Raw genomic sequence first — 13,386 nt, forward strand, 5'->3', positions numbered from 1 at the left:
CCAAATCAACAATCAAATTGGCACTTACCAAACAAACCACAATCCAGAAATTTTCCCTCTATTTCATCAGCCAACTGCGCACTCAAGCCTCTAGTTGCTGGCCCGCAAGAACTTCGTTGGTTAGAGCGAGATGGCAGTATGTGCACGATCTCGCATACATACATAGAAATGTGCGCTTTTTTCAGCTGCCTGACGTGCGCACCCACGTTGGCCTCCGTGTTCTGCAATGTTTCTTATCCACCCACGAGCGAGATGACCTTCTCCGACCGTCTCTACAAACTCCAAGAACTCTAGCGTCATTGGCTTCCAGGAAGCGAAATAAAAGATGTTGAGTCCAGGAACGTGAGAATTGCGGATAAAACACAATCGCTTATCTTCATAGGTACTTAGGCGTTGGTTGCGTTTTATTTCCTATTTGCAAAAGGAGGTTAATACATTTTATTCTTATATGTAGGTAATATATCTACGCACGCTTCGTCTTTTCTCCCCGCTCTTTCTTTGACTTCCCAAACTAATGTGACCTTCTTGTCTTTTCATAGTGTGGGCATTTTTCTTCTCTCTTCTTTCTTTATGTAGGGTATCTGTGCCTTTGCTTAAAACTAAGTATATATAAGCTAATTTTTCTCGACAACATCCCCACCACCGTGAATCAAGCACGCTCGTGATTCACAATATGTCTAGCTTTGCCAGCTTACAGGTTGGGCGGTGTAGAACTCCAGCCGTCGTCTTTACAGTGGCTGAGCGAACCTGTCCGTCGCGTCCAGGCGTGACTGCTAGAATAACTCCCTTTTTCCATTGAGATCGATGAAGGTTCTTATCACAGATAAGAACAATGTCCATTTCAGCGAGTGGTGGCACTGGGTGATGCCACTTTGTCCGTCTGCATAGGTCTGGTAGGTACTCATTGAGCCACTTGTTCCAAAATGAGTGTGAGATCTGCTGAGCGATGCGCCATTCCTTTCGAGTTGGCTGGTACATCTCCTCTTGTGGATGTGGTGTCTGGCTAGAATTGGGAGAACCTAGAAGAAAGTGATTAGGGGTTATCGGATCGTCTGTGGGGTTATCCAGAGCAATGTGTGTAAGCGGTCTGGAATTTACTATGTATAGTCTGTCCTTAGGAAGTTGTCCCATTAATGGCATTTTTGGTGAAGCTCTCTGGATTTTACAAGTCATACAATTTCTAGCTGCACGGCGAACCTCCTGTCGGCAGTGTGGTATGTAGTACTTTCTGCGTATTTCTGCTATAATTGTGTTTTCATTCTGGTGTTTCCATAGCTCGTGATAATGTCGCACGATCAATTTTGTAACGTGATGCCCTTGGGGCATTAATATTGGACGCCTGGTTTCTTCTCCAACCGAACATGCGTTATTAATACGCCCATTCATGCGGATCACTCCTCTTCCGTCTATGATCGGAGAAAACTTCCACAGCTTGCTGTTCTTTTCGATGGACTGTCCAGTCAATAGCGCCACCCGCTTATCATGAAATGCAACATCCTGTACATTGCGGATCACTATGAGTATAGCTTCTTCAATTTCAGCTACATCAAGGTAGACTTTTCGTTTGATCTTACGATAACACATCCTGTAGACCCAAGCGACAACTCGCATCAGCCTTGTAAATGAAGAGAACCTTTCCAGCAACTCCCTGAATACGATATTGACAGATCCATCTGAAGACATCTCATTGATTGATAACGTAAACTTGCTTCTTAGTTCCAGTTCCGTGTCACCAACGTCTGAAGTTCCTAGATTCCATTGACTTGCGTCCTCTTGAAGGAATTGAGGGCCTCTCAACCAGGAGGTTTCTCGAGTTCCAGATCTGAGTTTGGTGCCAAAGTCTGCCGGGTTATCCTTAGTAGGCACCCAATGCCAATCTTCCAACCTTGTGGCTTCAAGTATCTCGTCAATTCTGTGTCCTACATATGGCTTATATTTTCTGTGATCTGATTTAATCCATGCTAAGACAGTTTTGGAGTCGGACCACATGTGGACACATTTGGGGTTGACGTCGTGACCCTCAAGAATACATTTCCTGAGACGAGTTCCTAGCACTGCCGCCTGTAGCTCGAGCCTGGGTATGGTCGATAGTTTCATTGGGGCTCACTTGGTCTTTCCCATTATAAATGCGGACTTCCATCCAGATTTCGTACGTATGCGCCAGTATCCAACTGCTGCATAAGCTGACTCACTCGCATCGCAAAATATGTGTAGTTCAATTGGTTCCCCAAAGAACTCTTCAGCGTAACATCGGGGTATCCTTATCTTGCATGCTTGGCTTAGGCTGCGCAACCAACATTTCCATTGCTTTATATCGTCGCCCTCAATTGGCTGGTCCCACTCTGTTCGCTTTTGCCATATTGACTGCAGAAGCAGTTTAGCGATCAGGGAATATTCGGCTAGAATTCCAAATGGGTCAAACACAGACATAACCACTCGCAATACTTCTCGCTTAGACGGTATTCTTGATTCTGAAAAGATTGAAGCGTCAATTTTGTTAAACGAAAGTGAGAACCCAAATTCGTCGCTGCGTGTACACCAGTACATTCCCAGGACCTTATGATAATGCGAAGATTCATCCCTATCAAGAGTTATGGGTTCAGCTACTTGTTCGTTACCAAAAACCTTGAAGAATTTCGAATTGGACACAAACTTTCTCAGTTCGAATCCTCCCTTTTTGTGAATGTCAACTATCTCCTTCACGACTCTCACAGCCGATTCTTCGAATGAAAAACAATGCACCAAATCGTCCACATAATGGTTTTTAATAATGGCATTCACCGCATCTGGATACGATTCTTTAAATTCAAGTGCGTTTCTATTTTTCACATATTGAGCAGAGGCCGGTGAACATTTGGCTCCAAAGGTCATGACCTGCATTTCATACTCCTTCATCTCGTCGCCTGGATTCTTCCTCCATAGTATGCGTTGGGCACATCGATCCTCCTTTCGTATTATGACTTGGTGGAACATTTCTGCTATGTCAGCACAGACTCCAATCGGTTTCTGTCTGAACCTCATAAGAATGTCCGTTAGGGATTGATACCCGTCGGGGCCAGTAATGAGCATGGAGTTTAACGACACTCCATCGACTTCTGCAGCCGCGTCGAAAACAATTCTCAACTTGCCGGGCTTGTTAGGATTTAAGTCAAAATCTGTCTTTCTTACTCTGATTGGTATTTGCACACACGCCTTCAACTTGATCGAAGTGAACTACTATTGTGGTGTTCAACTAATCTTCTTTTTCTGAACCTTTCCAAATGCAAACTTATGACATTTTACCGTCGCGCTCCTCATTTTGTCTCATATGTTCTAGGAAATCATGTCCTTGAGCGAATTTCGAGTTCAAATGACCTCGGAGTCCTTTTTGATCATAAGATGTGTTTCAACACCCATATAGCTGCAACTGTAAATAAAGCTAAGGGTGTTTTAGCGTTCATCAAGCGTTGGTCCAAGGAGTTTGACGACCCGTACGTTACGAAACAATTGTACATCTCGTTAGTACGTCCTATATTGGAGTATTGTTCTTGTGTGTGGAGCCCGCAGTATAAAGAGCAGCAGGCTGTTATTGAATCCGTGCAAAAGCAATTTTTAATTTTTGCCCTTCGGAACTTTAACTGGGACTCGGGTAGAATCTTGCCACCCTACCGGTCTAGGCTAAATCTTATTGACCTGCCGTCGTTGCACCATCGCAGAATATGCAATGGCGTAATGTTCGTGCACAAGCTCCTTCTTGGGACTGTTGACTCCCAAACTCTCTTGGGTCAGATTGACTTGGCCGTTCCATCCAGACCTACCCGTACTTTTAGGCCTATCCGTCTACCCATATGTAGGTCTAATTATGCTGATCATGAACCTTTTAGGGTTTTATGCCATAATTATAACTCCCTCTGTCAAACCCTATCCCCTGAACTGTCTCTTAAACTAATTGCATGCAATATTTATAATCATTTAAATTTAGCTAACTTTTAACTTATCCTTTTCCGCCTTTAGTAACGAAGTACCATTATTAACAGATAATTTGTTAATTTAATAAATAAATAAAAAATAAATAAGACCCCAAAATGAGGCAGGAACCATTCTTTTTTCTTGTCCACTTCCAGTTCATTGCTTGTGATATGCCGAATGTATGACTTTTCTTCGTATGCTTCCATCAGGTCGCAGTATTTTTTGTAGTACTCTGGATCATGTATAAATTTTCTTTCCAAAGACAATTGTCTCTTTATTGCCATTTTCTTGCTGTCAGGCAAGACGACGTCATCCACTTTCCATAGTAATCCCGTTTCAAAACGGTCACCAATACGTCTTGTCGTGGTTAATAGCAATCGGTTCGATCTCTCAGTTTCTCGACCTTCTACGTGGTTTTTCACAATCCGCACATCCATTTCCGAATTCGTGATGTAGTCTCGCACCAACTGTTCAATGTGCTCGTCATTGTGTTTAACCAGATGTACGGCCTTTACATTACTCATGGGTCCTGATTCTTCGCGACATTTTCCATACGCAAACCATCCCAGATTGGTTAACGCAATGGCTGGCCCAACGTATCCCATAGATCTCATTTGCTTTGGAGCTATCAAATGTAGGTTATCTAGTCCGATCAGTATTTCTATAGCCTTTCACAGAAATACTCTTTATGTGTGGGTATTGCGAACTTAGCTCAGACATGTTTACGGATTGCTTCGGCAGCCGTAAATCCTTAATAGTCCTTACTCCGTTTAGTGCATAGACCTTGCCTCCACGTTCATCAGATATTCCAATATAAAATCGGCTGACCAATTCCGTTGATGTCTTTTCTCCAAACCATTGCAATGTCAGACTTTTTTTGGGCCCATGTAATCCTAGCTCGTCTGCCAGGCTTTCATTTATAAGGGTTACTCCAGAACCTTCATCCAAAAAGGCGTGGCACCTCACTATTTTATTTTTAGCATGAAGATTAACAGGCAATATCTTAAACAAAATCATTGAGCTAGCCTCATGCGTTGCTGTTCCTGTGAACTTTACTTCCTCGCCTGGTTGATTAACTGATTCTGCATGGAGCAAACGGTGAATGCGTTTGGCACATCCATCAAGTCCACATTGGTGATGTCGTCTACATTTTTGACTACGATGGCCGTACTTTAGGCAATTGAAGCATAATTTTCTTTCCCTTACATGCTGCCATTTTTTTTCAAGTTCTAACTGGGCAAATGAGTTACAGTTTTAGAAGTCGTGTTTCCCATTGCATGCGGAGCACGCCTTCATGGTTACAAGTCCGATGTCGTTTGCATGGAATAGTCTCGACTTTTCCTTCTTTGGCTTGAACGTCGCCTGATCGTCAACCAATCCTGCGTCTTGCACTTCTTCGGCCAATCCCTGAAGCCATAGACTTAAATGACTGATCGATTTTTCATCTCCTAGTTGCTTGGAATGGCGTGCCCACTCCAGTCTCTGTTGCACTGGCAACTTTAAGATTAACTCCTCCATTAATGTTGGGTTTTTTAACTGCTGATGTGCGTTAGCTGCTTCTAAGAAAGAAGCCAAGTTTTGTACCTTCATTTTGAACTCTACTAATTGTTCCAATCTCCCTTCGCGAATGCTCGGAAATTCTCTAACGCAACTAATCTGGCTTTTTACGAGTTTCTCCGGTCTACCAAAATTTTGTTTAAGGGTCTCTAAAATATTTGAAACGTTAGAACTGTGAATAAGCAAACATTCAACGGTCTCCCTAGCCTTGCCCTTTATTGCCTTTTGGAGGTGTAACAAATTTTGCCGGTCACTGTATCCGTACTCTGCAGTGGTCATAGTGAAAACTTCGTTGAACATTGGCCACTCTTCGGGAGCACCATTAAACTCCGGTAGATCGTACAATTTTCTTTGCGTTTCCTGAGAAGGAACCGGTTGCCTTGGTGATGAGACTGCGTCTGATATCACTGAGGGCTCAGCCGTGGTTGATTGTGGTCCTGGCTCGCCAGTTGTCCTTCCACTAATACCAAGGGATCGCAGAAGTATATTAGTTTTTTCCATTTGAATTTGATTCATCCGCAGAACTTCCATTTGGAACTGCTGCATTTGCATTGCATTGGCCCGCTGACTTTCTTGCATTTGGCGCCACATCTCCATCATAAAGTTAACAACGCTATGTGATTGGGCTTCTTTTGATGTGCCGGCCCCGGCCCCCTCCATATTTGAGGCTTCACCTTGCGGGGATTCTCTTTCCACTTTTCCCATCTCAACGTTGTCCTCGTCCATTTCATCCGTTGCCCTTAATTTGCTCATTGCTTTGGTAATCATCACCCGCAGACTAACCTTTCCCCAAATCAACAATCAAATTGGCACTTACCAAACAAACCACAATCCAGAAATTTTCACTCTATTTCATCAGCCAACTGCGCACTCAAGCCTCTAGTTGCTGGCCCGCAAGAACTTCGTTGGTTAGAGCGAGATGGCAGTATGTGCACGATCTCGCATACATACATAGAAATGTGCGCTTTTTTCAGCTGCCTGACGTGCGCACCCACGTTGGCCTCCGTGTTCTGCAATGTTTCTTATCCACCCACGAGCGAGATGACCTTCTCCGACCGTCTCTACAAACTCCAAGAACTCTAGCGTCATTGGCTTCCAGGAAGCGAAATAAAAGATGTTGAGTCCAGGAACGTGAGAATTGCGGATAAAACACAATCGCTTATCTTCATAGGTACTTAGGCGTTGGTTGCGTTTTATTTCCTATTTGCAAAAGGAGGTTAATACATTTTATTCTTATATGTAGGTAATATATCTACGCACGCTTCGTCTTTTCTCCCCGCTCTTTCTTTGACTTCCCAAACTAATGTGACCTTCTTGTCTTTTCATAGTGTGGGCATTTTTCTTCTCTCTTCTTTCTTTATGTAGGGTATCTGTGCCTTTGCTTAAAACTAAGTATATATAAGCTAATTTTTCTCGACAACATCCCCACCACCGTGAATCAAGCACGCTCGTGATTCACAATATGTCTAGCTTTGCCAGCTTACAGGTTGGGCGGTGTAGAACTCCAGCCGTCGTCTTTACAGTGGCTGAGCGAACCTGTCCGTCGCGTCCAGGCGTGACTGCTAGAATAACTCCCTTTTTCCATTGAGATCGATGAAGGTTCTTATCACAGATAAGAACAATGTCCATTTCAGCGAGTGGTGGCACTGGGTGATGCCACTTTGTCCGTCTGCATAGGTCTGGTAGGTACTCATTGAGCCACTTGTTCCAAAATGAGTGTGAGATCTGCTGAGCGATGCGCCATTCCTTTCGAGTTGGCTGGTACATCTCCTCTTGTGGATGTGGTGTCTGGCTAGAATTGGGAGAACCTAGAAGAAAGTGATTAGGGGTTATCGGATCGTCTGTGGGGTTATCCAGAGCAATGTGTGTAAGCGGTCTGGAATTTACTATGTATAGTCTGTCCTTAGGAAGTTGTCCCATTAATGGCATTTTTGGTGAAGCTCTCTGGATTTTACAAGTCATACAATTTCTAGCTGCACGGCGAACCTCCTGTCGGCAGTGTGGTATGTAGTACTTTCTGCGTATTTCTGCTATAATTGTGTTTTCATTCTGGTGTTTCCATAGCTCGTGATAATGTCGCACGATCAATTTTGTAACGTGATGCCCTTGGGGCATTAATATTGGACGCCTGGTTTCTTCTCCAACCGAACATGCGTTATTAATACGCCCATTCATGCGGATCACTCCTCTTCCGTCTATGATCGGAGAAAACTTCCACAGCTTGCTGTTCTTTTCGATGGACTGTCCAGTCAATAGCGCCACCCGCTTATCATGAAATGCAACATCCTGTACATTGCGGATCACTATGAGTATAGCTTCTTCAATTTCAGCTACATCAAGGTAGACTTTTCGTTTGATCTTACGATAACACATCCTGTAGACCCAAGCGACAACTCGCATCAGCCTTGTAAATGAAGAGAACCTTTCCAGCAACTCCCTGAATACGATATTGACAGATCCATCTGAAGACATCTCATTGATTGATAACGTAAACTTGCTTCTTAGTTCCAGTTCCGTGTCACCAACGTCTGAAGTTCCTAGATTCCATTGACTTGCGTCCTCTTGAAGGAATTGAGGGCCTCTCAACCAGGAGGTTTCTCGAGTTCCAGATCTGAGTTTGGTGCCAAAGTCTGCCGGGTTATCCTTAGTAGGCACCCAATGCCAATCTTCCAACCTTGTGGCTTCAAGTATCTCGTCAATTCTGTGTTCTACATATGGCTTATATTTTCTGTGATCTGATTTAATCCATGCTAAGACAGTTTTGGAGTCGGACCACATGTGGACACATTTGGGGTTGACGTCGTGACCCTCAAGAATACATTTCCTGAGACGAGTTCCTAGCACTGCCGCCTGTAGCTCGAGCCTGGGTATGGTCGATAGTTTCATTGGGGCTCACTTGGTCTTTCCCATTATAAATGCGGACTTCCATCCAGATTTCGTACGTATGCGCCAGTATCCAACTGCTGCATAAGCTGACTCACTCGCATCGCAAAATATGTGTAGTTCAATTGGTTCCCCAAAGAACTCTTCAGCGTAACATCGGGGTATCCTTATCTTGCATGCTTGGCTTAGGCTGCGCAACCAACATTTCCATTGCTTTATATCGTCGCCCTCAATTGGCTGGTCCCACTCTGTTCGCTTTTGCCATATTGACTGCAGAAGCAGTTTAGCGATCAGGGAATATTCGGCTAGAATTCCAAATGGGTCAAACACAGACATAACCACTCGCAATACTTCTCGCTTAGACGGTATTCTTGATTCTGAAAAGATTGAAGCGTCAATTTTGTTAAACGAAAGTGAGAACCCAAATTCGTCGCTGCGTGTACACCAGTACATTCCCAGGACCTTATGATAATGCGAAGATTCATCCCTATCAAGAGTTATATGATCAGCTACTTGTTCGTTACCAAAAACCTTGAAGAATTTCGAATTGGACACAAACTTTCTCAGTTCGAATCCTCCCTTTTTGTGAATGTCAACTATCTCCTTCACGACTCTCACAGCCGATTCTTCGAATGAAAAACAATGCACCAAATCGTCCACATAATGGTTTTTAATAATGGCATTCACCGCATCTGGATACGATTCTTTAAATTCAAGTGCGTTTCTATTTTTCACATATTGAGCAGAGGCCGGTGAACATTTGGCTCCAAAGGTCATGACCTGCATTTCATACTCCTTCATCTCGTCGCCTGGATTCTTCCTCCATAGTATGCGTTGGGCACATCGATCCTCCTTTCGTATTATGACTTGGTGGAACATTTCTGCTATGTCAGCACAGACTCCAATCGGTTTCTGTCTGAACCTCATAAGAATGTCCGTTAGGGATTGATACCCGTCGGGGCCAGTAATGAGCATGGAGTTTAACGACACTCCATCGACTTCTGCAGCCGCGTCGAAAAAAAATTCTCAACTTGCCGGGCTTGTTAGGATTTAAGTCAAAATCTGTCTTTCTTACTCTGATTGGTATTTGCACACACGCCTTCAACTTGATCGAAGTGAACTACTATTGTGGTGTTCAACTAATCTTCTTTTTCTGAACCTTTCCAAATGCAAACTTATGACATTTTACCGTCGCGCTCCTCATTTTGTCTCATATGTTCTAGGAAATCATGTCCTTGAGCGAATTTCGAGTTCAAATGACCTCGGAGTCCTTTTTGATCATAAGATGTGTTTCAACACCCATATAGCTGCAACTGTAAATAAAGCTAAGGGTGTTTTAGCGTTCATCAAGCGTTGGTCCAAGGAGTTTGACGACCCGTACGTTACGAAACAATTGTACATCTCGTTAGTACGTCCTATATTGGAGTATTGTTCTTGTGTGTGGAGCCCGCAGTATAAAGAGCAGCAGGCTGTTATTGAATCCGTGCAAAAGCAATTTTTAATTTTTGCCCTTCGGAACTTTAACTGGGACTCGGGTAGAATCTTGCCACCCTACCGGTCTAGGCTAAATCTTATTGACCTGCCGTCGTTGCACCATCGCAGAATATGCAATGGCGTAATGTTCGTGCACAAGCTCCTTCTTGGGACTGTTGACTCCCAAACTCTCTTGGGTCAGATTGACTTGGCCGTTCCATCCAGACCTACCCGTACTTTTAGGCCTATCCGTCTACCCATATGTAGGTCTAATTATGCTGATCATGAACCTTTTAGGGTTTTATGCCATAATTATAACTCCCTCTGTCAAACCCTATCCCCTGAACTGTCTCTTAAACTAATTGCATGCAATATTTATAATCATTTAAATTTAGCTAACTTTTAACTTATCCTTTTCCGCCTTTAGTAACGAAGTACCATTATTAACAGATAATTTGTTAATTTAATAAATAAATAAAAAATAAATAAGACCCCAAAATGAGGCAGGAACCATTCTTTTTTCTTGTCCACTTCCAGTTCATTGCTTGTGATATGCCGAATGTATGACTTTTCTTCGTATGCTTCCATCAGGTCGCAGTATTTTTTGTAGTACTCTGGATCATGTATAAATTTTCTTTCCAAAGACAATTGTCTCTTTATTGCCATTTTCTTGCTGTCAGGCAAGACGACGTCATCCACTTTCCATAGTAATCCCGTTTCAAAACGGTCACCAATACGTCTTGTCGTGGTTAATAGCAATCGGTTCGATCTCTCAGTTTCTCGACCTTCTACGTGGTTTTTCACAATCCGCACATCCATTTCCGAATTCGTGATGTAGTCTCGCACCAACTGTTCAATGTGCTCGTCATTGTGTTTAACCAGATGTACGGCCTTTACATTACTCATGGGTCCTGATTCTTCGCGACATTTTCCATACGCAACCCATCCCAGATTGGTTAACGCAATGGCTGGCCCAACGTATCCCATAGATCTCATTTGCTTTGGAGCTATCAAATGTAGGTTATCTAGTCCGATCAGTATTTCTATAGCCTTTCACAGAAATACTCTTTATGTGTGGGTATTGCGAACTTAGCTCAGACATGTTTACGGATTGCTTCGGCAGCCGTAAATCCTTAATAGTCCTTACTCCGTTTAGTGCATAGACCTTGCCTCCACGTTCATCAGATATTCCAATATAAAATCGGCTGACCAATTCCGTTGATGTCTTTTCTCCAAACCATTGCAATGTCAGACTTTTTTTGGGCCCATGTAATCCTAGCTCGTCTGCCAGGCTTTCATTTATAAGGGTTACTCCAGAACCTTCATCCAAAAAGGCGTGGCACCTCACTATTTTATTTTTAGCATGAAGATTAACAGGCAATATCTTAAACAAAATCATTGAGCTAGCCTCATGCGTTGCTGTTCCTGTGAACTTTACTTCCTCGCCTGGTTGATTAACTGATTCTGCATGGAGCAAACGGTGAATGCGTTTGGCACATCCATCAAGTCCACATTGGTGATGTCGTCTACATTTTTGACTACGATGGCCGTACTTTAGGCAATTGAAGCATAATTTTCTTTCCCTTACATGCTGCCATTTTTTTTCAAGTTCTAACTGGGCAAATGAGTTACAGTTTTAGAAGTCGTGTTTCCCATTGCATGCGGAGCACGCCTTCATGGTTACAAGTCCGATGTCGTTTGCATGGAATAGTCTCGACTTTTCCTTCTTTGGCTTGAACGTCGCCTGATCGTCAACCAATCCTGCGTCTTGCACTTCTTCGGCCAATCCCTGAAGCCATAGACTTAAATGACTGATCGATTTTTCATCTCCTAGTTGCTTGGAATGGCGTGCCCACTCCAGTCTCTGTTGCACTGGCAACTTTAAGATTAACTCCTCCATTAATGTTGGGTTTTTTAACTGCTGATGTGCGTTAGCTGCTTCTAAGAAAGAAGCCAAGTTTTGTACCTTCATTTTGAACTCTACTAATTGTTCCAATCTCCCTTCGCGAATGCTCGGAAATTCTCTAACGCAACTAATCTGGCTTTTTACGAGTTTCTCCGGTCTACCAAAATTTTGTTTAAGGGTCTCTAAAATATTTGAAACGTTAGAACTGTGAATAAGCAAACATTCAACGGTCTCCCTAGCCTTGCCCTTTATTGCCTTTTGGAGGTGTAACAAATTTTGCCGGTTACTGTATCCGTACTCTGCAGTGGTCATAGTGAAAACTTCGTTGAACATTGGCCACTCTTCGGGAGCACCATTAAACTCCGGTAGATCGTACAATTTTCTTTGCGTTTCCTGAGAAGGAACCGGTTGCCTTGGTGATGAGACTGCGTCTGATATCACTGAGGGCTCAGCCGTGGTTGATTGTGGTCCTGGCTCGCCAGTTGTCCTTCCACTAATACCAAGGGATCGCAGAAGTATATTAGTTTTTTCCATTATTATTTGATTCATCCGCAGAACTTCCATTTGGAACTGCTGCATTTGCATTGCATTGGCCCGCTGACTTTCTTGCATTTGGCGCCACATCTCCATCATAAAGTTAACAACGCTATGTGATTGGGCTTCTTTTGATGTGCCGGCCCCGGCCCCCTCCATATTTGAGGCTTCACCTTGCGGGGATTCTCTTTCCACTTTTCCCATCTCAACGTTGTCCTCGTCCATTTCATCCGTTGCCCTTAATTTGCTCATTGCTTTGGTAATCATCACCCGCAGACTAACCTTTCCCCAAATCAACAATCAAATTGGCACTTACCAAACAAACCACAATCCAGAAATTTTCACTCTATTTCATCAGCCAACTGCGCACTCAAGCCTCTAGTTGCTGGCCCGCAAGAACTTCGTTGGTTAGAGCGAGATGGCAGTATGTGCACGATCTCGCATACATACATAGAAATGTGCGCTTTTTTCAGCTGCCTGACGTGCGCACCCACGTTGGCCTCCGTGTTCTGCAATGTTTCTTATCCACCCACGAGCGAGATGACCTTCTCCGACCGTCTCTACAAACTCCAAGAACTCTAGCGTCATTGGCTTCCAGGAAGCGAAATAAAAGATGTTGAGTCCAGGAACGTGAGAATTGCGGATAAAACACAATCGCTTATCTTCATAGGTACTAAGGCGTTGGTTGCGTTTTATTTCCTATTTGCAAAAGGAGGTTAATACATTTTATTCTTATACATATGTAGGTAATATATCTACGCACGCTTCGTCTTTTCTCCCCGCTCTTTCTTTGACTTCCCAAACTAATGTGACCTTCTTGTCTTTTCATAGTGTGGCCATTTTTCTTCTCTCTTTTTTCTTTATGTAGGGTATCTGTGCCCTTGCTTAAAACTAAGTATATATAAGCTTATTTTTCTCGACAACAGGCACCATACACAGGAGCCGTATTCTAAGATCGGACGAACAAGCGAGGTATAGAGAGTCTTTGTTATATAGGGGTCGTCAAATTCCTTTGACCACCTCTTTATAAACCCAAGCACGCCCATGGCCTTATTTACCATGGTAGAAATGTGTCCGGAAAATTT

General features: G+C 43.3%; 1 protein-coding gene across 3 annotated transcripts; it reads right to left on the minus strand.

The window, feature by feature from the left end:
* Positions 1-370: 370 nt before the first annotated feature.
* Positions 371-13,096, minus strand: LOC117190182. Of its 3 annotated transcripts, none has more exons than XM_033395245.1 (4): positions 12,618-13,034; positions 6,323-8,765; positions 472-2,471; positions 371-411 (listed from the first exon to the last, which is right to left on the minus strand). In XM_033395245.1, the coding sequence occupies exon 2, from the start codon at positions 8,389-8,391 to the stop codon at positions 6,961-6,963; it is 1,431 nt and encodes a 476-aa protein (XP_033251136.1). In that variant the 5' UTR covers positions 8,392-8,765; positions 12,618-13,034; the 3' UTR covers positions 371-411; positions 472-2,471; positions 6,323-6,960. The 3 variants fall into 3 exon arrangements, with proteins under 3 accessions (XP_033251136.1, XP_033251137.1, XP_033251135.1); XM_033395246.1 differs by having other exon boundaries at positions 398-2,471; positions 6,323-6,705; positions 6,766-8,765; XM_033395244.1 differs by lacking the exon at positions 371-411 and adding an exon at positions 13,065-13,096 and having other exon boundaries at positions 1,673-2,471; positions 12,618-13,000.
* Between the last annotated feature and the right edge of the window lie 290 nt (positions 13,097-13,386).

This window comes from Drosophila miranda, assembly GCF_003369915.1.
Source record: "Drosophila miranda strain MSH22 chromosome Y unlocalized genomic scaffold, D.miranda_PacBio2.1 Contig_Y1_pilon, whole genome shotgun sequence".
Classification (NCBI taxonomy): Eukaryota; Metazoa; Arthropoda; class Insecta; order Diptera; family Drosophilidae; genus Drosophila; species Drosophila miranda.